Source organism: Xenopus tropicalis, chromosome 3, assembly GCF_000004195.4.
Source record: "Xenopus tropicalis strain Nigerian chromosome 3, UCB_Xtro_10.0, whole genome shotgun sequence".
NCBI lineage: Eukaryota > Metazoa > Chordata > Amphibia > Anura > Pipidae > Xenopus > Xenopus tropicalis.
Window position 1 is genome coordinate 134,750,228 of NC_030679.2, and position 25,065 is coordinate 134,775,292.

A 25,065-nucleotide genomic window follows, 5' to 3' on the forward strand; every position below is an offset into this window, starting at 1 on the left:
GTTTCCCCGCCCCCGGTTGAAGCTTAGTGGCAGGTAGAAGAGAAGCGTGTTTGCTCCAGGGGAGCCCTGCGGAATCATGAAACACCATGAGGTAAGGGGGCGGCTGCGCACAGTTAGGGAGAGTTATAGAAAACACAGTACGCCGTTTCTTAGAACCCGGGGGCCTCTGGCATTGGCACAGTCTGTTAGGTCTGGGGTTAGACAGAATGGGACCATGAATGCCTGCAGAGGATGGAAGCCGGGAGAGTCAAAACTAGCCGTAAAGCGAATGTGCAGCAGCAGCTGAGATATAGAGTGACAGAAGCATGTGGGATTAAGGATGGTTATAAGACAGAGAGGCGCTTGCTGGGTAAAGGGGGCTGCCCGGGAGTGACAGCTATAAATACTGACCTGTGACTGACAGGCACTTCTAATCAGCTCTGCTGTCTGACACAGGGAGCATTCTTTATTCCACAGCTTGATAGGCAGTTATTGTTTCTAGGCAACGGTGCAACAATGCAGGGGGAGAGGAGGTAGGTTCACATAGTGTCAGGGGCAGTTTCATAAATGGCCCCATTGTGTCAGAAGTATAAAGTCTCTAGCTAAGTGTCATGGTCAGCGGTGCTTTATTATTAAAGGAACAGTAACTCTAAAAAATGAAAGAGCTTTAAAGTAATAAAAATATAATGCACTGTTGCCCTGCACTGGTACAGCTGGTGTGTTTGCTACAGTAACACTACTATAATTTATATAAATACCCCGCTGTGTAGCCCCGGGGGCAGCCATTCCTGCACTGGTACAGCTGGGGTGTTTGCTACAGAAACCCTACTATAGTTTATATAAATACCCTGCTGTGTAGCCCCGGGGGCAGCCATTCCTGCACTGGTACAGCTGGGGTGTTTGCTACAGAAACCCTACTATAGTTTATATAAATACCCCGCTGTGTAGCCCCGGGGGCAGCCATTCCTGCACTGGTACAGCTGGGGTGTTTGCTACAGAAACCCTACTATAGTTTATATAAATACCCCCGCTGTGTAGCCCCGGGGGCAGCCATTCCTGCACTGGTACAGCTGGGGTGTTTGCTACAGAAACCCTACTATAGTTTATATAAATACCCCGCTGTGTAGCCCCGGGGGCAGCCATTCCTGCACTGGTACAGCTGGGGTGTTTGCTACAGAAACCCTACTATAGTTTATATAAATACCCCGCTGTGTAGCCCCGGGGGCAGCCATTCCTGCACTGGTACAGCTGGTGTGTTTGCTACAGTAACACTACTATAATTTATATAAATACCCCGCTGTGTAGCCCCGGGGGCAGCCATTCCTGCACTGGTACAGCTGGGGTGTTTGCTACAGAAACCCTACTATAGTTTATATAAATACCCCGCTGTGTAGCCCCGGGGGCAGCCATTCCTGCACTGGTACAGCTGGGGTGTTTGCTATAGAAACCCTACTATAGTTTATATAAATACCCTGCTGTGTAGTCCCGGGGGCAGCCATTCCTGCACTGGTACAGCTGGGGTGTTTGCTACAGAAACCCTACTATAGTTTATATAAATACCCTGCTGTGTAGCCCCGGGGGCAGCCATTCAAGCTGGAAAAAAGGCACAGGTTACATAGCAGATAACAGATAAAACACTATTGTATTCTACAGAACTTATCTGTTATCTGCTATGTGCCTGTGCCTTTTCTCCTTTGAATGGCTGCCTCTATGGCTACACAGCAGCTTATTTATATAAATTATAGTAGACTTTCTGAAGTAAACACACAACTTTTACCAGTGCAGGGCAGCAGCACATTATATTTTAGTTACTTTTATACACTTTCATTTTTTGGTGTTACTGTTCCTTTAACCCGTCCTTTGTCACAAACCTACTGATGCACTTTAATGGGTGGGAGTCCATAGATGCAAGCTGACAGGCCTGGGCCGGCAAACTGTGGATTCAGGCAAATGCTAGAGGGGCTGCTGTAAGATGCCATAGACAGTTACTATTTGGTGGGCCTCTGGGGGGGCTGTTTGGGCCTGGAATGCCAGGGACTATATTGAATTCCAGTCCTGAATCCTAGAAAAAAACTTCTAACTATGAAAGACAGTGACATAATTAGGAACTACTGGGCCCCACAGCAAGGGTCCAGTCTCAAGTCCAGTCCTTAGGGTGTAAGAAATAAGACATTTTCCTACTGGGCAACTGTATACCTCCTGTCCCTCCCAGCACTGTCAGGGCCGGCTTCCTCTAGTTATGCCCCTGGTGAGGGAGAATTTTACAGGTCTGAATGGATGTTTTATTCTGAATTTTCATTCCTTCCTTTCACTAAATGTGCTGCATGCTGTGTGCCACTCCATTAACCTCTACTCTTTCATAATTGTAAAGTGATAGCTTATCTATCCCTCCCCTACCAGAGACAGCAGGCATGCACTATCGCCTTCCCTTGCATGAACACAGATTAGGCCTTCCAGAGACAAGCAGATTGATGCTGTACCGTTCTTAAGTCTCACCTCTCCTAAAAATAGCAGATTAAAGTGATTCTGTCATGATTTTTATGGTATAGTTATTAATAAATTGCCAGCACTGTACTATAGAACTGCTTTCAGATTAGCTATTGTTTCTTCTACTCCCATGTAACTAGAGGAGTCATGAGCCAGACTTGGATTTTTACTATTGAGTGCTGTTCTCATATCTATCACTAGGTGGAAGCATTTTTAGCAATACAGGTGTTAGGCAGCTGTTATCTTGCTACCTTCCCTACCTACCAGCTGATCTCCTGCTGGGGGGAAAGGGAGGGGGATGATATCACCCCAACTTGCAGCAGTAAAGCGTGACTGAAGTCTATCAGAGCTCAAGTTACATGGCTGTGGGCATCTGGGAAGAACATGGCTAGCCCCTCATCACATTTCAAAATTAAATATAAAAAAAAAAAAATCTGTTTGCGCTTATGAAAAAACAGATTTCAATGCAGGATTCTGCAGGAGGAGCTCTACTAAAGGAACAGTAACACCAACAAAAGAAAATATCAAAGTAATTCAAATATAATGTACTGTTCCCTGCACTGGTAAATGTTTGTTTGCTTTAGAAACGCTACTATCAAAACTGAAATACCCTGCCATGGGGTACTGACTTCTAAAACAATGTAGCAGAATCCAGCTGATTAACAGGCTCGCGCAGAAGCATGTTGGTATAAACATTACACAGAAAACTCCATTGGGTCAAATAGGATACAACACCCAAAAATAAATTGTTGCCTTATGAAAGAAAAGGTAATTCTAAACACCTTTCTAATATAAACACATTTAAAGTGACCAGTGATTTAAAAGTTATTTGTACATATTACTGCAACTGTAAGCAGTACATTTTCTGTGCTGCTGCTTCTGGCTCTTGAAACAAAGTAGCAGAAATCAGCCTTGTATGCTTCTGCGTGAGCCTGTTAATCAGCTGGCTTCTGCTACATTGTTTTAGAAGTCAGAACCACCAGGGCAGAAAACAGCAAGGAGTTATATTTAAAATGAATTTAGTTATTATTTTTTTTTTCACAAGGCAAAATTTTCATTTTGGGTTTGCAACACATTTATAGGGGCAATGTAGACCCCTTTTCAACATGAGTAAAATGAATATGCCTTGTGATTTTTGATATTTTTTGAGCTAAACAGGGAGACTGAAGCTACTCCTTGTGAGGTGGATAATTAGATTCCCGGTGCACAGATAAATCCATTGCTTAATGGACTCCTGCTAACAAAATCAACCAATTTGATTCCCAAAACAAGTAGCAGCCAGCAGCACTATCTTAATGGAGATAAAATACCCTAAAAAGTCTCCTTAAGGTGGCCATACACGCACCGATATTATCGTACGAAACCTCGTTTCGTACGATAATCGGTGCGTGTATGGCATGTCGGCGCGTCGACCGATATCGCAGGAAGCTGCTGATATCGGACGACTCGCCGATCGGACCAGTTTGAAAATTTTGATCGGGCGCCATAGAAGGCGCCTGACCAAAATTCTCCCTTCAGAGCTGAATCGGCAGAAGGAGGTAGAAATCCTATTGTTTCTACCTCCTTACCTGCCGATTCAGCCCTGAATGGTGTGTGGCGGATCTTACGATGTTTCGTGCGATGGTCGTACGAAACATCGTCAGATCGCCACGCGTATGGCCACCTTTACTGGTTAAACTTGGTCACTATAAATAATGAGCTCTGCATAAACAAATCCGTTCCTTATCTGAAGTCTTTATCAGGCTTTGACTAGTAAATGCTTCCTTCTGATTGGTTGCTATGGGTGACTCAACCATTTTTATTCCTTTACCCCCCATATGTTTCACGATATGATTAATGTTATTAAGCAGAATAAGGCAACCATGAAGCTTAATCTTCCCCTAACTAAGGCGAGTGAGAGGGACTAAAGCATTCCCCTGTATATCATAAACCCCATCTCCAGTGCTACCTGTAACCTCAAGTTTAAATAATAAAACAGTTCCCTTCGATAAAATAAAATAAATTCTTTTTTATTTGACTTATAGCTCAGAACACATTTTCAATGTTCAACGATTTGGCTAATGCTGTACATAGGTGTATAGCTTATTGCACCACAGCCACAGGTTTTTCCTGCCAAACCAGTAAAGGCCTCCTTAAAAGTAGCAGCAGCCCCATCGCTTTTGTTAGAGAGACAGGAGCCCCCATTCCCTCCCTGTATTGCTTGCTATGGCCAGCTCTGCAGGTAGGGCCAGATGAGCACTGTAGACATAGAAAAATCTGCTGCAATTTCACCAGAGGAAGGACCCATGAGGTCTGAAACATGAAACATCTCAAAAAACTTTATGGCACTGCTTGACTGCTTGACTGATTTTTTTGTGTCTACATGTTAACTAAGTAGAAGTGGCGAAAATACTGCACTGTTTGAAGAGCTAAACTAGTAAAATTTGCAATATATATTGGCGAAGCCTTCTGTCAGATGAGCACTGAAAGCACTGTGATGGTTTGGTATAAAAGTGTAAACTGGAAAATGTCGGAGGTGATCACCGGGGCTACACTAATGGGGTATATACAAGTTACTGGTCACCATAGAAAAATCTTTCTAGGGCCCCTTTTTAGCATTGGGAATATATTGATCATATTGCTTTAAACTCCAGACTATTTCTTTTCTCTTGTACCTGGGTCACCTACTATTGGTGGGAACAGCACAGGCAGAACCTAAGGCAGGAGCCTAATGAGCCTTGTGCCCAATCCTGCTCTGCTCTTCTGTCATGAAATAGAGATAGTGATGGGACAAGTTGATATGATCGTGCTTTGGGCATGGTGCAGGGTGACAGATTGCGTCTCGTATAGAGTTAATGTGCCAACGTGCTGAATAATCAACGAGGCAGGACAAGGGTTGATATAGTAATACTCTGCACATGGTTCAGGACAATTCAAGGATTATAGCACAAGAACAGGTAGACTAGCACTTACATCAGGGACTAGACTAGAGTAGAGCTTCATCAGGGAGTGTGGTAATTCAAAGATTTTGACAGACAAGGGTTGATATAGCAAGTCTGTACAAAGAAATATCTGCAGAGTTGTTAGTTTAGCGAATGGAATGGCGCACAACAGGGGGCACACTAAATATACTCACATTTGCTCGTTTTTCCTCTCTTTGTGCTTTCATGGAAGCTGCCTCTTGCATGGGGTGTATGTTGCAAGTTCTGTCTCAGGGGTCTCGCTTCTGTTCTGCTGGAAGAGAAGGAGAGGGGAGCTGTCTAAATATAGAGTGCTGGGACTGAGCCCAGATATTTGCTGAGATCAATGAATACCAAGAGACAGCTACAGAGGTGTAGAGAGACATACTAAAGGCTGGTGAGAAATAAACAAGTAGGTTGGAAGGAGTGCAGAGCAAAAAGATCCAGGAGAGAGAGGAAACCCACCCAAACGCTAGTCCTTCTGCATAAAAGAGTATAATTTGCAGTCTCCGGGCGGAGCGCAGGAGTGGACGTTGGTGTCACTGTGTGTGTGAAACTCATTAGTCTCGCTCGCTGAGGGTGTGGAACTTGGCAGCATGTGGGGTCTCAGGCAACAGGAGTCTCAGTAGAAGTGCAGAAACCTGACAGATGTGAAAAAGCCTAGTGAGTGATAAATTTAGAGCCCTGTTTCATGTTCCTTCTGGCTAGCAGGACAGACTGTGACTCCAGCGGGGGAAGAGAGAGTGAACGTGAGAGAGAGTGAGTGAGTGAGCCTGGGATGTTGGTGGAGAGTGAAAGGGATTGTGTGATGGAGGTGAGGGAGGAATAGAGGTACAGAGACGGAATCCATAAAGAAACTGGAACTTTGGAGGCATCACCTGAGGTTGTGGCAAAAGGGTTTTCTGTGTTACCTGGAAAGTAGTGTGAGAGTTCATATGAGACTGCTGCTTTATACTCTAAAGAGCGTAAGGTACAACTTCCAAAACTAAAAGGAACAAGGCATTGTGCTTGGGTGATTCTTGGACGGAGTGTAGAAGAGTAGTTCCTAGCAAGAACATTAGGTCAACTTAATCCATAGCCATGGATATGAACTCGGTGATCTCGGAAATGCGCCAGCCTGCCAAGGGCCCCGGGGAGCCCCCAGTGGTCGCCAAGCGCCCTTCTGCTAAAACTGCGAAAAAAGCTAAACGTGCTACTGTTTATTTTGAGGTGGAGATCCTGGATGCCAAAACGCGGGAGAAGCTGTGCTTCTTAGACAAGGTGAGCAGCAATTAATGGGGTGGGTTGGGTTTTGGTTGGGAGGAGGTGCTGTGAAAAATGAGACTGCAAGGGTTTTGGGAGGTTAAAGAAAAAACGGTGGCTATGCCAAGCTTTATAAATGGGAGAAATCTGGAACGCAGTTAAAAAATCTGTGCTTGCGTCTTAACTTTACCAAGCACCCACTCTCTCCCATTCTATTCTTTTTCATATAAAGGGGAAAACACATTTGTTGTACTGTGCCTTTAAGCCATCAAGCATATCCCCGTATTTAGGTTGCAAATGGATGGCCTGTTTGGGACAGACCGCACAGACATCGATATTTTTTGTTGGCTCTAAGTTACGTGGCCCTAGCTGTCATGTAATTGAGAGGCTGCAGGTATATGTTACAGGGTGGCACTTGCAAAAAGGGGGCCTATTTTGCACTGACCCCTTCAAAGAAATAATAGGTGTTAGAGCTGGGTCTTTGTGGCTATTACTCTACTACACTAACTGCTCCCAGTATCATGTACAGGTCCTTTTCAAAAAATTAGCATATTGTGATAAAGTTCATTATTTTCTGTAATGTACTGATAAACATTAGACTTTCATATATTTTAGATTCATTACACACAACTGAAGTAGTTCAAGCCTTTTCTTGTTTTAATATTGATGATTGTGGCATACAGCTCATGAAAACCCAAAATTCCTATCTCAAAAAATTAGCATATCATGAAAAGGTTCTCTAAATGAGCTATTAACCTAATCATCTGAATCAACTAATTAACTCTAAAAACCTTAAAAAGATTCCTGAGGCTTTTAGAAACTCCCAGCCTGGTTCATTACTCAAAACCGCAATCATGGGTAAGACTGCCGACCTGACTGCTGTCCAGAAGGCCATCATTGACACCCTCAAGCAAGAGGGTAAGACACAGAAAGAAATTTCTGAACGAATAGGCTGTTCCCAGAGTGCTGTATCAAGGCACCTCAGTGGGAAGTCTGTGGGAAGGAAAAAGTGTGGCAGAAAATGCTGCACAACAAGAAGAGGTGACCGGGCCCTGAGGAAGATTGTGGAGAAGGACCGATTCCTGACCTTGGGGGACCTGCGGAAGCAGTGGACTGAGTCTGGAGTAGAAACATCCAGAGCCACCGTGTACAGGCGCGTGCAGGAAATGGGCTACAGGTGCTGCATTCCCCAGGTCAAGCCACTTTTGAACCAGAAACAGCGGCAGAAGCGCCTGACCTGGGCTACAGAGAAGCAGCACTGGACTGTTGCTCAGTGGTCCAAAGTATGTCATTCGGAAATCAAGGTGCCAGAGTCTGGAGGAAGACTGGGGAGAGGGAAATACCAAAATGCCTGAAGTCCAGTGTCAAGTACCCACAGTCAGTGATGGTCTGGGGTGCCATGTCAGCTGCTGGTGTTGGTCCACTGTGTTTTATCAAGGGCAGGGTCAATGCAGCTAGCTATCAGGAGATTCTGGAGCACTTCATGCTTCCATCTGCTGAAAAGCTTTATGGAGATGAAGATTTCATTTTTCAGCACAACCTGGCACCTGCTCACAGTGCCAAAACCACTGGTAAATGGTTTACTGACCATGGTATTACTGTGCTCAATTGGCCTGCCAACTCTCCTGACCTGAACCCCATAGAGAATCTGTGGGATATTGTGAAGAGAAAGTTGAGAGACACAAGAGCCAACACTCTGGATGAGCTTAAGGCCGCTATTGAAGCATCCTGGGCCTCCATAACACCTGAGCAGTGCCACAGGCTGATTGCCTCCATGCCACGCCACATTGAAGCAGTCATTTCTGCAAAAGGATTCCCGACCAAGTATTGAGTGCATAACTGAACATAATTATTTGAAGGTTGACTTTTTTTGTATTAAAAACACTTTTCTTTTATTGGTCGGATGAAATATGCTAATTTTTTGAGATAGGAATTTTGGGTTTTCATGAGCTGTATGCCACAATCATCAATATTAAAACAAGAAAAGGCTTGGACTACTTCAGTTGTGTGTAATGAATCTAAAATATATGAAAGTCTAATGTTTATCAGTACATTACAGAAAATAATGAACTTTATCACAATATGCTAATTTTTTGAAAAGGACCTGTATGTGTTTGAGGATACTGGGAGTGTTAGTTTGGCATGCAGTAAAGAGCCGCAAGTTACAGATACAACTGTCTATTGAAAGTATTGGAGATATTGGAGCTTTGTTGAGGGACCACCATTACCCCAGGCCGGCCTAGAGATATTGTTTCATTATATTGTTTCAGTCTTGCTTTGGAACCATTTTTACCATTTGTGCCTTTGCCTTTCAGGTGGAGCCCCATGCCACCATAGCAGATATAAAGAATATGTTCACCAAATCCCGTAGGTATCTGTTTATCACTGCATGGGTGGGTATTGGATCAGATCCCCTTTTCTCTTTAAACAAAGTTCTTGGGTTTAAGTTGAGTCACTTTAATGTCAGGTCTTTTTCACTGGTGCTTGGATGGTGTTGTTTTTTTTAATATCTCTTCTTGTCTCCCAGATCCTCAGTGGTACCCTGCGCGGCAGTCTCTACGGCTGGATCCAAGTAAGTAGTCTCGGTCTGTCTCTGTAAGAATGATGTTATATGTATGTATATCTTTATTTATAAAGCGCTACTTATGTACGCAGCGCTGTACAGTAGAATACATTAATACAAACAGGGTGTTAATAAGATAATAGATAAATACAAAGTATAATAATAAATACAGATAAATACAGCAGCAATAAGTTAAGAGTCGAGGACACAAGAGGAAGGAGGTCCCTGCCCCGTAGAGCTTACAATCTATATGATATGGACAAGGATGAAGCGCTTACTCGACTCTCCATTATTAATGTATTTATTTACGGTAATGAAAAAGAAGAAGGAATTCTGGGAAAACTGACAGGGTGATTATTCACCATATGTGGCTGGTCAGCTTGTGCACCTAAAAGGGTGGATCACTATGTGGAAGTTTATGGACTTGCGCTATTAGGTCTCTGATGAAGCCCTATATGCCCCACATGGGGCATATCAACTATGCAGCTGGGTCAGAGATTAACTGAACTCATAGGTAATGTTCTTTTTTCCCATAAAAACGACCAGCGCACCAGAGGCCCCCCCTTTAGATTAGAGGAACGGAGCTTCCATTTGAAGCAGCGTAGGGGGTTCCTCACGGTGAGGGCAGTGAGGTTGGGGAATGCCCTTCCCAGTAATGTTGTAATGGCAGATTCTGTTAATGCCTATAAGAGGGGCCTGGATGAGTTCTTGAACAAGCATAGTATCCAAGGCTATTGTGATACTAATATCTACAGTTAGTATTGATGTTGGTATATATGGTTTATGTATGAGTGGATAGATAGGTCAGTGTGGGTCTGTATGTGAGTGGATTGATAGGTCAGTGTGAGTCTGTATGTGAGTGGATAGATAGGTCAGTATGGGTCTGTATGTGAGTGGATAGATAGGTCAGTATGGGTCTGTATGTGAGTGGATAGATAGGTCAGTATGGGTCTGTATGTGAGTGGATAGATAGGTCAGTGTGGGTCTGTATGTGAGTGGATAGATAGGTCAGTGTGGGTCTGTATGTGAGTGGATAGATAGGTCAGTGTGGGTCTGTATGTGAGTGGATAGATAGGTCAGTGTGGGTCTGTATGTGAGTGGATAGATAGGTCAGTGTGGGTCTGTATGTGAGTGGATAGATAGGTCAGTGTGGGTCTGTATGTGAGTGGATAGATAGGTCAGTGTGGGTCTGTATGTGAGTGGATAGATAGGTCAGTGTGGGTCTGTATGTGAGTGGATAGATAGGTCAGTGTGGGTCTGTATGTGAGTGGATAGATAGGTCAGTGTGGGTCTGTATGTGAGTGGATAGATAGGTCAGTGTGGGTCTGTATGTGAGTGGATAGATAGGTCAGTGTGGGTCTGTATGTGAGTGGATAGATAGGTCAGTGTGGGTCTGTATGGGAGTGGATAGATGGGTCAGTATGGGTTTATGTATGTGAGTAGATAGATGGGTCAGTATGGGTCTGTATGTGAGTGGATAAATAGGTCAGTGTGGGTCTGTATGGGAGTGGATAGATGGGTCAGTATGGGTTTATGTATGTGAGTAGATAGATGGGTCAGTATGGGTCTGTATGTGAGTGGATAGATGGGTCAGTATGGGTCTGTATGTGAGTGGATAGATAGGTCAGTATAGGTCTGTATGTGAGTAGATAGATAGGTTAATATGGGTCTGTATGTGAGTGGATAGATAGGTCAGTATGGGTCTGTATGTGAGTGGATAGATAGGTCAGTATAGGTGAGGTTGTGCTGGGTTTACTTGGGATGGTTGAACTTGATGGACTCTGGTCTTTTTTCAACCCTATGTAACTATATGAATGAAACATTTGTTTAGTTATGCACTTAGTAGATTTAGGCTGAAGGTGGTAAGAAAAGTTGACTGAAAGAGAACCACCAGAACCACCCAGCTTTTAATACAGGACTGTTACGTGGGGAGCTGGGCATTAGGTAATGACCGTAATTAATGTGTGGCAGCCTACACACAGATTGCAAGTCTGCAGACATATACGTCTTTAGTTGCATGGAAGCTGGTGTCGCCTCTCTGGAATACAGTAGTTTTTTTGTTCTACCTACTTTTATTAATAGGATTCCAGCTGTCTGTTTAGGCACAATAGGGTTTGAAAAGGTCACTGGCCAGTATCATAGGTTTTCCATGTTCTTGTCTCACCCTCACAGAGGGCAGATCGCTGAAGGATGAAGACATCCTACAGAACCTACCAGTGGGGACAACAGCCACCCTGTACTTTAGAGATCTGGGTGCACAGATCAGCTGGGTGACGGTGAGTATTGCCTATTAAAAGAAGTTACTTGTATATAGGTCACGTCACTGTGTGGCCTCGTGCACATCTTTTATTAGAGAGCATTGCTGCCTTGCAGCGCTGGGGTCCTGAGGTTAATTCCAGTCAGGGAACTAACTGCAAAATGTATTTTCTTTCCATGTCTGCCTGAGTTTTCTCCAGTCCTGCAGCGGCTCGGTTAGCTGAGGTTTATGCACAAGAAAAATGGGTACCCTGTGGGTTGCGGGTAGGATTTTTGGATGTGGGTATAGATCCATATTTCTTATTATATTACTTATTATCAGTGGGTTGTGGATTGGGTTGCAGACAAGGCAGTTGCAGGTCGGGTATTGGATGAAAGCGAGTAGGCCGCGAGTCTCAAAAATTGGTTCTGCGCAGGAATCTACCTCCAGGTACTCTGTTTCCTCCATCACTCCAAAAACATACAGGCAGGTTAATTGGCTTCTGATAATACTGGTTGTACTATGTCTAAATGTGGTAGGGACTTTAGATGTGCTGCACTGGGGCAGGGACTGATAGGGTGCTATATAAATACCAGGAAATACATTTTAAAAACTGTTGCTTCACCGACTTTCCATTTATTCCAATTTATTCCTATGACACATTTATCCAGTCTTACAGCCTTAATGCCAGGATTCCAAATATAATGTTATTTAGGTGAAATGTGTGCAGTAGAAACTGTTAAACACTTTTTAATTAAGGCCATATAGCCACTACATGTCACATGTACATGTCAGCGCCCAGTGATGGAGGAGAACAACATGATCATACCATTAATAGCCCCAGCAGTTCCTGGGGTCTGAGAGAGGACATCCATACCTACCACTGAGTGCCAAAAAAAACCCACGACAATTTATTTACCCCTCTGGTAATCCTCAGTCTGGGACTGCCCTGCAGAAAATGCAAACATTGGGATGCATAGATGACTGTAACAAATGCAGAATGCTGCTGGGGTCGGGTCTGTAAATACTGATATCCAGTTAGATTGTGCCTCCTATATCCATCTATATCCAGCAATCACATATTGGTTTAGGTTGTGCTCCGGCGGTGCAGGGTTACTTTTTAAAGGAAAACTATAATCCCCAAACAATGTAGATCTCTATTAAAATATATTGCACAAACAAACTCATATGTAAGACCTTGCTTCATCTAAATAAACTATTTTCATAAAAATATACTTTTTTAGTATTATTATTATTATTATTATTATTAATAACATTTATTTATAAAGCGCCAACATATTCCGCAGCGCTGTACAATAAGTGGGTTTCATACATTGGACATACAGAGTAACATATAAAGCAATCAATAACAGATACAAGAGGTGAAGAGAGCCCTGCCCAAAATACAATACAGTTAGAGCTGCATCACTTCCTGTCAGCTGATCTCTGAGGGAGCACACAGCCCATCACTAAATGGCGACTCAAGGGAAAGGATGTAATAGAGAAATATTTACTGATATATATATTCCAGTTTGGGAGATTCTTTAAAAGGTCACATAATATAAATTTTGGTTAAGTATTCATTCTGGGGGTATAGTTTTCCTTTTAAAGCAGCACCATTGTCTTCACTGTCTTTCTTAGGAATTCCTCCCTAGGTCTAGGGGTAGAATTAATAATAATCGCTAGTAAACGATAATTTTTTTTTTTTTAAATGACTACTATTTTAACATCCACTGATGTCGCTCTATAATAAGCAGTTCATATCAAGGTTCACTGATTAATGTGCTAATAAGTCATTCAGTTTATAGGGGGTCAGTGGGGTTTGCCCAAAGTTTAACCCCTTCCCACCTACCTGCCCCTGTCGTTGTGCAGTCACTTCTTGATATGGAAGTTTTTGCACAAGTTACATAAACTGCATAAGTTTAGGGGCCCGATGATATTGCTGTGGGGCCCAATAAACAGTCAGTAGTAGTTCATAAAAATAGTGAAAATAAAAGTGTGCAAATTAGTCTGTATTTTAATTGGGTGGTCAGTGGAGTCAGTGTCAGACTGGGGGGTTGCAGGGCCCACCGGGGCTTCCACCTCAGGGGCCCTGCAGGTGCCCCCCTCGGCCACTTCCCCCGCACCCCCTAACCCCCCCCCGCAGGAGTCCCCGCTGAGCCTCCCTTACCCCCCCGCAGGGGCCCCCTCTGAGCCTCCCTTACCCCCCGCAGAGTCCTCCACCTGTCGTCCCCTCCCTGAGCGCGTTAAAGTTTAACACATCAGGAGAGGAACAGTCGGCCGTGGGAGCGCCGGCAAGGGTCTGGGCTGCCGGGGTTTTTCCCTGGTGTCCCACCGGGTTTTTTCCCGGTGGCCCAGTCCGACCCTGAGTGGAGTTTATACTTTGCAAGTAACAAAAGTTTTTACATAAGTTATATAAATTGCGTAAGTGTAGGGGCCCCATGATGTTACTGTGTTGTTGTTACTGTTAACCAGTCATTCCCCTGCTGGAAAGTTCATGTCAGTCAGTTCATTGGGGGAAGTGGAATTTACCTTAAGTTTTATAATTCATTGGGTGTGAGTGGAGTTTGCCCCTGCAAAGCTTCTCTGCATTGTCCTTTGCTTGATACGCAAGTTTCTAGGTAGTCGTTTTCTAGGTAGTTTTTGCGGAAGTTACGTAAATATCTCAACTTACGCAATTTGTGTAACTTTCGCAACATTACCGGGCCTCCTTAAGGAAAATTTCACGGGGCCTTCCTCTGGATCAACTAGTAGTTAGGCAGGTTATATATAGGCATTATGGTTGAACGTGATGGACGTATGTCTTTTTTCAACTTACTTACTAAATACATTTAGACTAAATACTAAACAGTACCGCCCCCTGATGGTGGCCCTGCCTGTATGTGTTGAGTGGTGGGTGCATGGAATAGACCATCAGCAGAATTGGGCTCATAGCTGCTGGTAATTATCTACTGGCCCTAAAGCTTAAACATTATTGTGAGCCTTGCGTTCCTTTTCTCTCTTTTTTAGGTGTTCCTCACAGAATACGCTGGGCCCCTCGTTATATATCTGCTCTTCTATTTCCGAGTTCCTTTTATTTATGGTCCCAAGTATGATTTTATTACCAGCCGGCATTCTGTGGTACAGTGAGTATTCCGCCTGTCCTTCTGTATAACTGGGGATTGCCCATCAGATTCTACAGATACTACAATGCAGAATCCAGAATGCTCGGGACCTGGGGTTTTCCGGATATGGGATCTCTCTGTAATTTGGATCTCCATAACTTAAGTTTGCTAAAAATCATTTAAATATTGAATAAACCCAATAGGGCTGTTCTGCCCCCAATAAGGGGTAATTATATCTTAGTTGGGATCAAGTACAGGTACTGTTTTATTATTACAGAGAAAAGGGAATCATTTAACCATTAAATAAACCCAATAGGGCTGTTCTGCCCCCAATAAGGGGTAATTATATCTTAGTTGGGATCAAGTACAGGTACTGTTTTATTATTACAGAGAAAAGGGAATCATTTAACCATTAAATAAACCCAATAGGGCTGTTCTGCCCCCAATAAGGGGTAATTATATCTTAGTTGGGATCAAGTACAGGTACTGTTTTATTATTACAGAGAAAAGGGAATCATTTAACCATTCAATAAACCCAATAGGGCTGTTCTGCTCCCAATAAGGGGTAATTATAACTTAGTTGGGATCAAGTACAGGTACTGTTTTATTATTACAGAGAAAAAGGAAATCATTTTTAAAAATTAGAATTATTTGCTTATAATGGAGTCTATGGGAGATGGCCTTTCAGTAATTCGGAACTTTCTGGATAAGGGACCTGTATCAGAAACAAGAAATCCTGTTTGTGCGCATTTGCCAGCTGCCTGTGCCCAATGCCCTACCCTGTAACAATGTTTCTCTATATGCCTTGCAGCCTGGCCTGTATCTGCCATTCTTTTCATTACATTAAACGTCTACTGGAGACCCTGTTCGTCCATCGTTTCTCTCATGGTACAATGCCGTTCCGGAATATCTTTAAGGTAACTGCCTCAGATAAATAATAGCTGGCCTCCATTTCCACCTAAATATATGTCTGGCATATTCAATTAACTGTTGAGACTCGGGGGTACAAATGAGGGAAGAGACTGCACTGTCCTTTGGCTCCTCTGGGCCTGGGCCTCATTTACAATGCACCACCCAGGGTGCAAAGTGCAAGAAAAGCCTGCAATTTGTCATTTTTTTTTCACTTTCACTGCATTGTGCAAATAGCCACAGGTGCTGTGGGGGCCAGCACTGTATTACAGGGGAGTGATGTGTAGGATCCCCCCTACCTGTAATGACAGGGCTGAGCTGTGCCCCCCGACCCTGCTCTCTGCGCTGAGTGCTGGATTTTTAACGAAGGGGCGTACTTTTGCCACTAGGGAATAGTAAAATAGTAAATGTCTGGAAGTTTAGTCATTTGAATGTTTTGTTTTTTTTTATTTTACTCTCTCTTTTACTATATCTATCTATGTATGTGAGGACCTGTGTGTGGGATTTATAGGCTGATTCTTCTTCTTTCTATATTGAAATATGCCCTTTTTAGGTAGATTTAACCTTTTCTTGACTGTCTTAGAATTTCAAGGAAATATTGATATTTAAAAGGAGGATCATGATGTTGATTGTTATTTTTTTTTCCTTTTGCAGAACTGTATGTATTACTGGGGATTTGCAGCTTGGATGGCTTACTACATAAACCACCCACTCTACACACCACCGAGTGAGTAAAATGTGTATATATTGTGCCCACTGCCGTTTGCTTTCTTGTTGCTCAGTTTTAAAGCTATAAAGACCAATTAGGTCCCTGGGTGGTACATATCCCTGATTACTTTGTCTTGAAATTCACCTGCCCAGGATATAGCGCAGGGGTGGGCAAACTTTGGCTCAGGGGTCACATTGACTTACAGACGGGCCGGGCCAGTGTTACGCCCAGGGCTGCCATCAGAAATCACGAGGCCTCTCAGTTCCCCCCCCAGCATCCCCCCCAGCATCCTGCAGCTCCCCACCCCAGCATCCTCCCCAACATCCTCCAGCTCCCCCTCCCCCAGCATCCTCCAGCTCCACCCCAGCATCCTGTAGCTCCCCCCAGCTCCCCACCCAGCATCCTCCATCTCCCCCCCCCCCCAGCGACCTACAGCTTTCTGCGGCTCCCCCCAGCTCCATCCTCCAGCGACCTCCTGCTTCCTTGGTCCTTCAACTGCGTCTGTCCCCCGGCTCCCCGCTGCATCAGAACCCTTTTATACGGTTGCACCCTGTGCGTACTGACGTCATGTGTACGCACGGGGCGCAACCAATCAGGAGCCGGGCCGGATTAAAAAGGCCAACGGACTGGACGTGGCCTGCGGGCCATAGTTTGCCCACCCCTGATATAACGAGTAACTACTGTTTGGGACAGCACAGTTATATGGGGAGGAATGGCCTATGGCAGTGTCAAAACTGTGCAAAATGGAACAGGCGTACGTTCTCAAGTCAGTGTTATCTTTTTCCCTTGCAGCATATGGAGAAGATCAGGTGAAGCTGGCAGTCATTATATTTCTGGTGAGAGACAGTTCTCATATATATGCATGTATGCTTGCTTTGGGGGGCACATTTACCCAGGGGTTTTCTGTTGATGTTGGATTTGATCCTTTCAGGAGGATGCGGCGGTCTTACATTTTCATATCTGAACAAGCTGTTTATTTTACTTATATATATATATATATATATTCTTGTGTTCATTTATATTGCTATCTATACGTCATGACCGGGGGCATAACTGCAGGAGGCAGACCCAGTGTCCACAGGGGACCAAAGAGTAAAATTAATAACAGAGCGCAAACAAATAATTCATAACCCAATGCCATCTGAACACTGCTACTTGCCAGCCCCATCAGTTGCTTCCAGTCTCTGCTGCATGGATCGGCAGATACAGGCTTTTTACTTTAATGGCCGTATCCATTTCAGTGTTTGTGGGAGGAAAATGCTCTCCCAAAGTCATAAATTTGACTTTGTCACATGTTCCAATTTCAGAGGCAATTTTTAAGGTAGGGCAGAAAAATGATTTGCTCTGGGCATCCAGCCCCCAGCGATGAGGGTAGATAAGCACAGGAGACATATTAGTGTGTTGTCACATATGTGCTATACACCAACCAAAGGGTTTCACCCTGGATAACCCTAATTTAATAGCATTTTTGGACCTGCTGTGATTGGATCTTCTCTCTCAGTGTACAGTAGATTGACTTACTTCTGTGCATGGTCGGTTTGTGTCCTGCCGCTGAGCTTCTTCTGCCTCCCCCTGTATACCTGCTCCCCCCTGCACCTCACTAAATTGCCTCTTCCCTCCCCCTCCCACTGATTTCATTTCCAGCCTCCTTGCTTTCTGGAATGCCGTGCTGTCAAGCCCTTCCCAACAATATGATATATGGTGGCCTGTGTCAATTTTCACATGCTGGAGAACCGATCTGTAGGTCCAGATATCAGGTGCTGGCGCAAGCACAAACCACATAGGGAATTTTTTTTTTATTTTTTCTATGGGGGTAGAGAGACTAGCAATGTTATAGGGCAGGGATCCCCAATCTTTTTTACCTGTGAGCTACATTCAAATGTAAAAAGAGTTGGAGAGCAACACTAGCACAAAAAATGTTCCTGGGGCTCTGATTGGCTATTTGACAGCCCCTATGGGGACTAAAAACCTACATAAAGGTATGTTTGGTAGTAAATCTTATTTTTATTCAACCAAAACTTGCCCAAAAGCCAGGAATCCAAAAACAGACATCTGCTTTGAGGCCACTGGGAGCAACATCCAAGGGACTGGTGAGCAACATGCTGCTTGGGAGCCACTGGTTGGGGAGCACTGTTATAGGGTATAAGTGACCCTGGTAATGAAAGCATAAACTGAGGGCATATTGAATATGTTTTATATTTTATAAAGAATCATTGAAAGCTGTGTGGCCGAGTCTAAAAGTTGCTTCTTTAGTACACCTTCATATATACATTGGTTTTATATAAATCATGCATTTCTCTATTTTTTTCAGTTTTGCCAGCTGGGTAATTTCTCCATACACATTGCTTTGCGGAATCTGCGACCTGCTGGTAAGATTCCTTCTTATGAAATACCATTTTTCTGGTTATGCCCTAATACAGGTATAGTTTGTAACCAGCAGCAACCAATCAGTACTTTTACTGGTGTCAGAAATATGAAGACATCTGACTTGTTGCTCTGCTTTTTGTTGCTATGGCTTTTTTTTTTTTATATACAGCCCACAACCCGAATGATCATGATGTTTCCTTTCTCATGTGTCCCCTTTTCCACTAGGTTCCAAGACCCGAAAGATTCCCTTCCCCACACGTAATCCTTTCACATGGCTGTTCCTGCTGGTTTCCTGTCCCAACTACACATATGAGGTAAGGTGCAGTGAGGGAGCCTGGCTGTGCCTTGGCTGTGTGAGTTTACATAAAAGGGGAACAGTAAATAATGCTTTGGATTTATGCCTGTGTCTATTTTTTCTTTCTCATTGCAGGTTGGCTCTTGGATTGGATTTGCCATCATGACCCAGTGTCTCCCAGGTAGGTCCATAATAGTACTGCATTTACCATGCTTAATTCTTTCCCCTTTTTCATTTCAGTGGGAAATGCATCACATTTTCCTTGTGGGGCCATTTCCCCTCGGTTGAGCCATTAACATGCATTACATAAAGGTCTGTAATGAACACATGGGGGTTGATTCACTAAAGGTCGATAAAACGAACGCTATTTATAGCATGCGTTAAAAATTTTATCGCTTCTTATTTTTTTGCAACTTAACGCTCGATTCACTAAAAGGACATGTGTCATAATTAAGAAGGGATGTTCTTTGCGTTATTTAACTTGTGATGCGCGTTTTTCCTGTGCACTATATATTTCGCCGCTTTTTTCGCACGTAACCGTTACTTTCGTAAAACTACTGTTCTGGAAATGCCCATTTCCCTGCAAACTGGCGGCGGCATCACTCTGGGGCCAACACAGACTTGAATAAATCACACTGCAAAGTCCATATTGTGTTGCCAAAAGCTCAGGAACCACAATTTTCTTTAAGTACCGCCTGCCCCAAGTAGGTGTTAATATTCGCACAGACTAATGTGATATTTAGCGCGTTTAACGCTTCAGATGTGTTTGTGAATCATGCATTAATACTATTTCTATTCGCTAATTAACGCAATGTGATAGAAATAACTGCGTTTTTTAGTGCATGTGATATGCGTCTTAATGCATGCAAAATGACTGATGAAACGGTACTTAATTATCGCATGCTTTTTAACGCAAAAAAGCATGCGATAAGCGTTATCGACTTTTAGTGAATCGGCCCCATGGGCTCAAGTCAGAGCAACCGTAGGTTTTAGATCACTGACTCTAGTTGTTATTTCACTTTTAAAGGAACAGTAAGACCAAAAAATTTATTTATTTTAAAGAAATTAAACTACAGTGTACTGCTGCCCTGCACTGGTAAACGTTTTGTGTTTGCTTCAGAAACTTTACTAGAGTTTATATAAACCCTGCTGTGTAACCCCGGGGGCAGCCATTCAAAAGAAGAAAAGGCACAGGTTATATAGCAGCTAACAGATAAACCCTGTAGAATACAATGGTGTCTTCTCTGTAATCTGCCATGTAACCTGTGCCTTTTCTCCTTTTTTCCAGCTTGAATGGCTGCCCCCATGGCTACAGAGCAGCTTATTTATATAAACTATAGTAGTGTTCCTAAAGCAAATACCCCAGTTTTACCAGTGCAGGGCCACAGTACGTTACGTTTAATACTTTAAAACACTTTCATTTTTTGGTGTTACTGTTCCTTTAAGGCTAATGCCGTATGGGGCTGATCAGCCTAACCAGTCTAGCCTGGGTAAACTTACACAGTGGGTTTCACAGAAATACGCAAGTATGCATTTTGGCGCCACACCGAGGCCAATGCAGTGGCTCCAGTTACAATAACAGGGTTATTTAAGCGTAGGGACTGGTTCTCCGCCTGCAGATAAACGCTATTTGAGAATCAGCCCAGTGTGGCATTAGCCTAAGTCATTGCAGCAGTGTTACTAATTCATCTACTTACAATAATCTTTAAATGAAGGGATTATCATTGGGGGTGTCAAGTTGTTAAGCACCCCTCAGTGATTCTTATCTCTTACTTCCAACCTTGGGCTAGTGCTCCTATTCTTGAAAACATGCACTGGCCCTGATTTACATCTCCTCCCACGTGGCCATATTGTTTCCCATATTCCCTGGGCAATTGCAATGAAGAGATTCTTTGCAGATTTCTGTACGGTGAAGGGGTTGCTTGGAACAAATAAGTGACTAGAGTCCCTGTGGGGAGCTTAGCAACTTGTCACCCAACCTCCCCACCAGTGATTCTACCTTTCCTTCTGTTTATAATTAGGAATGATTGAGTTCAATAGCAAAAATGTGTTCAAGCTCAAAATAAACTCAAGCACAGGTAATTTAAAAAAAAAAAGAAAACTATATGTACTTGCCAAGGGGATGTAGAAGTAGCCTTCACAAAAAAATATACTCACAACCATCAGGGCCTCTAATTTTGAAACAGTGTAGAGGCAGAAGTAAGAGCTATGTTCTGGCACTTGGTTAACCTCCATTTATTTATAATGGTTGAAGAAAGCTGAAATCTAGGTGACGAGCTTAATTCAGTTGTTCTGCTTATTTGGCAAGATCACATTGACGCGATGTAGGCCAACGGGGCGAGGACTGGATAGATGAGGCAATGAGCTTCTTGCCCTAATGGGGTTTTTTAATCTACCCGACATCTGGATGATTTTCAGACAGCTATCAGCTGGGTAGGCCCACCTGAGGGCCCCATACATGGGCCAATAAGCTGCTAGCCTAGTCTACTTCCATCTTTAGAGGTATCTCAGACACTCGTGCTATAAGCAAAGCAGTTTTGGATACTACAATCCTACATAGCTGTCTTATTCCAGATCAACACTTTGTATTTTTAATTTGAAATAGTCTGAAATTATTACAGCATAATGATAAATCACATATGTAGAAGTCTAAAGCTGCCCATCTTTTTTAACCTGCTCAAATAATGCTTATATATACATGTATTGGGTACGCTTGCTTTTGTGCTGCGCGCCAGCTCTTAGGAACAGTTTATCAAGGAGTCACGGGTGCTAAAAGGATTTAAGTAGCCTTGATTTTTACTGCAAGTATCCACGCACATCTAACAGTTCCATGGGCACTTGCTGACACCTGCTTCTTATCCGGCCAGTGACAGATTTATCACCAGCGGTGGTAATGGAAGGCTCTGTCTGAGATTGTAATCCTCCACGTCAACTGTTTTCCTGGCTGCCAGTAATGCTCAGCAGCACTGGGGTTTGCTCTTAGATTTTGTGCCTTGAAGGTGTGCGCTTTGTTCTGCTATATTAGTGCTGTCCAACTTCTGTGGTACAGAGGGCCGAAATTTTTCTGGCCTACATGGCGGAGGCTGAAAAAGGGAGTCAGTTTTGACCACTCCCCTTTTTTTAAACCACATCCACTTCAAAACAGACCAATTATATCACAAGGAAAGGTTAATATAAATTAAAAGTAAGTCTAAAGGCATTCTTTTTAAGTACTTACTGCATATCTAAATTCCCAGATCCCTGCTTGCTTCTCTGAGATATGGTGCTGGCAGCCTACAGCAGTGTGAAGCCTACAGTGACATCACTGAAATCTCTCTCCCCTTCCTGTAGGCTGCCAGCGGCAGCCTTCCTATTCTCTGAGCTTGACTGTAACTTGATCCCGTCTGCTGTTCAGAGCTACACATGCCCACCAGCCAATCAGAAGTCGATCTGCCAGAGGGGGGGGGGGGGGAAGGGAATGAAACACATGTGCAGTATGAAGCAAGGAGGGAAAGGAAGGGAGAATACCTTTTTAAAGGTGGCTGCCTGTTCAAGAAAACAGATAGAAAATGTGAAGTAAGTGTGACTGAGTAAATATTTGGTTAGATGAGCCAAAAGTGTGGCGTTTGTACTAAACAATAGAAGGACCATTGGGCAGTATGCTTTTTAAATTTTGCATTCTCCTTTAAGACCATACCTACATTAATCGTGGTAGCCTAGCAACAACCCAAATGGTTGGTGTAGGGATATCGCCCTTCGTTCATATGTGAAAGAATTATATTATGTCGTATTAAGCCACACCCTTAAATCCATATGGCTCCTCCTCCCCTGTGGGTAGCACAGCAACCCCCCAGCATTTAATTACATACCTTAAGGACCATATAATGACTATTTCCAAATGGTTACAAACTTCCAGAAGTAACCCCTGCCAGGTTCTTATCCCACAGGCAGAATAGGGCAGGCGGAGTATGGCACACACAGGCAGCATAGGGCAGGTGGAGTATGGCACACACAGGCAGCATAGGGCAGGTAGTACATACAGTGAAACAAAGCTGGCACTGCTCCTACAGTCTTTCTGAGGTGTGAACAATGTGGGTGCTTACAGTCTGAGCCTGAGTTGTGAACAATACAGGGATTAAAAGGTGTGAACAGTACAGGGGATTATATTTTTATACAATACAGGGGGATTACAGCCTAAATCTGAGGTGTGAACAATGCAGTTTACACAAATGTAAGTGGTAACAGCAGCCAGACATGTGGTGGCCCGCGGGCCTGTGCTACATCATATTGCACCTTTAAACCCAGGAGACTATTATAATATTATAAGGACAGTTGAATAGTTGTGTTGATCTGGTGACAGCACAATGGATGGAGTTGTCTGCTCATTTTTATATTGATTTCTGAACAATCAAATCAAGTGAAATTGTTTAAGAGAGCACGCTGAGTACATTTATGTTTACTTTGCCTAAGGGCTTACAATCTAACTAATATTAATGAGCATCTCAACACTGTGGCTCAGCAAGAAAACTAGATTCTGAATTATATATCCCAGCATATTCCAACATGTTAACATAGGTAATACCATGTTGGGAGCTGTAGTCTGGGGTGTCCCTCATTAAAGGGGTTGTTCACCTTTAATGTAGTATGATATAAAGCAGGGGTGGCAATACTCGGCCTGGTCGCAATCGTCCGGACCGATGCGGAAGTGCAGAGTGAGCGCGTAATTATGCGACGCAGTGTACATACGCATTCGCGAAGCACTTCCGCATCCCCGGCTTGATCGCGGTTCACCAGGAATGCTCGGGGGTATCAACTGGTGGACTGCGATCGACGTATTGGCCACCCCTGATGTAAAGAGTGCTATACTGAGACAGTTGGTCTTCCTTTTTTATTTGCTTTTTTTTTTTTTTTTTTGGATTAGCAGCCCTCTAGTTTGGAGTTTCAGCAGCTACCTGATAGCTAGAGTCCAAATTAACCTGGCAGCAAGGCCATATGAAATATGAATAGAGGAGGGCCTAAACAGAGACATAAGTAATAGAAAGTTACAATAACATTGTATCCTCACAGAGCAGAAGTTTTTATGCTTTGGGGTCAGTGACCCCCATTTGAAACCTGGAAGGAGTCAGAATGGAAAGGCAAATCATCCAAAAGCTATTACAAAGTAAAAAAAAAGGGAGCAATTGAAAAGTTGCAAAGAATAGGCCATACTAAAACAGGAATAAATGGTTCCCAGTGTTCAGATGACCCAGCATACTTGGTGAGCCCAAAGATAAAGTTGCATCAGAAAAAAAGTCTTCACTCCCTCCATTGTGTTTTTTTTTTTGTTCAGTATCCATGTATGATTGATTGAACCATTTCTGTTTTATAATTTTTCAGTCGCTCTCTTTACCTTGGTTGGATTCATCCAGATGACGATTTGGGCCAAAGGCAAACACCGAAGTTACTTGAAGGAGTTCCGAGATTACCCTCCTCTCCGATCCCCCATAGTTCCCTTCATCCTGTAGGCACACTCATGGTTCCCTCTGTTCCTTGCTCTTCCTTTCTAACTCTAGTTCTTAAAATGACCACCAATATCCAACTGTCTGCTAAACACTGGCCTCTAAACTCTTGCACTGATATATAGAGTATGGAAGGTTTGTGCTTCCCAGATGGAATAAACGTGTCCTCTGTTATTCTCTGTTTATGTTTTTTTTTTTGTGGCTTGGCAGTTGGGGGGGGGTGGGCAGTGTGCAGGTAATGTTGGAAAGTTACATCAGGCACTTGTAATGACTTACCTGATACCCTGGGTCAGTGTTCCTGTTAGCAGGTATCTGCACCATCCTTGGATACCTGCAAGTGAGGGATCCGCTTCCTTCTTCTGTCTTCGCGCCACTTGTGCAAGCACAGTAGAGTGAAAGCCGAACTTTAACAAATAAGATGACTTTTTCACTGTATTGCGCATGTGTTGGCACCGGGATCGCAATGAAGGAAGACAGGAGGAAGAGAATCTCTTGCATGCAGGTACCATCAATCAGTGCAGATTTCTGCTAACAGGGAGCACCACCCCAGGGTATCTGGTTCAATCAACAATCTTGAGAGAAGTCTCTTGCTTACTGAACAAGAGCTAGCGGGGCCAGATAGTATGGGGGGAGGGGAGCAGCAAAAGGATGATAGGGCAGTAAGCTGGGTGACAGAAAATCTAGTGTGGGGAAAAGGAAAAGGGAGGCTGCTCCAGGGTTTGCGCATCCCAACAGATTTGCCAGATTGTGTGAAGAAG

At 43.6% G+C, this 25,065-nt stretch overlaps 1 protein-coding gene across 2 annotated transcripts; it reads left to right on the plus strand.

Annotated features, from left to right (window-relative positions):
• On the plus strand, nucleotides 1-24,481 carry tecr (trans-2,3-enoyl-CoA reductase). 2 transcript variants are annotated; one of them, NM_001008198.2, is given in 13 exon segments: nucleotides 1-91; nucleotides 6,615-6,665; nucleotides 8,963-9,014; nucleotides 9,175-9,219; nucleotides 11,383-11,486; nucleotides 14,456-14,571; nucleotides 15,362-15,467; nucleotides 16,114-16,186; nucleotides 16,961-17,004; nucleotides 18,480-18,537; nucleotides 18,761-18,849; nucleotides 18,966-19,011; nucleotides 24,186-24,481. In NM_001008198.2, coding segments are annotated over 13 exon segments (927 nt in total). In that variant the 5' UTR covers nucleotides 1-76; the 3' UTR covers nucleotides 24,314-24,481.
• The last annotated feature ends 584 nt before the right edge of the window (nucleotides 24,482-25,065 follow it).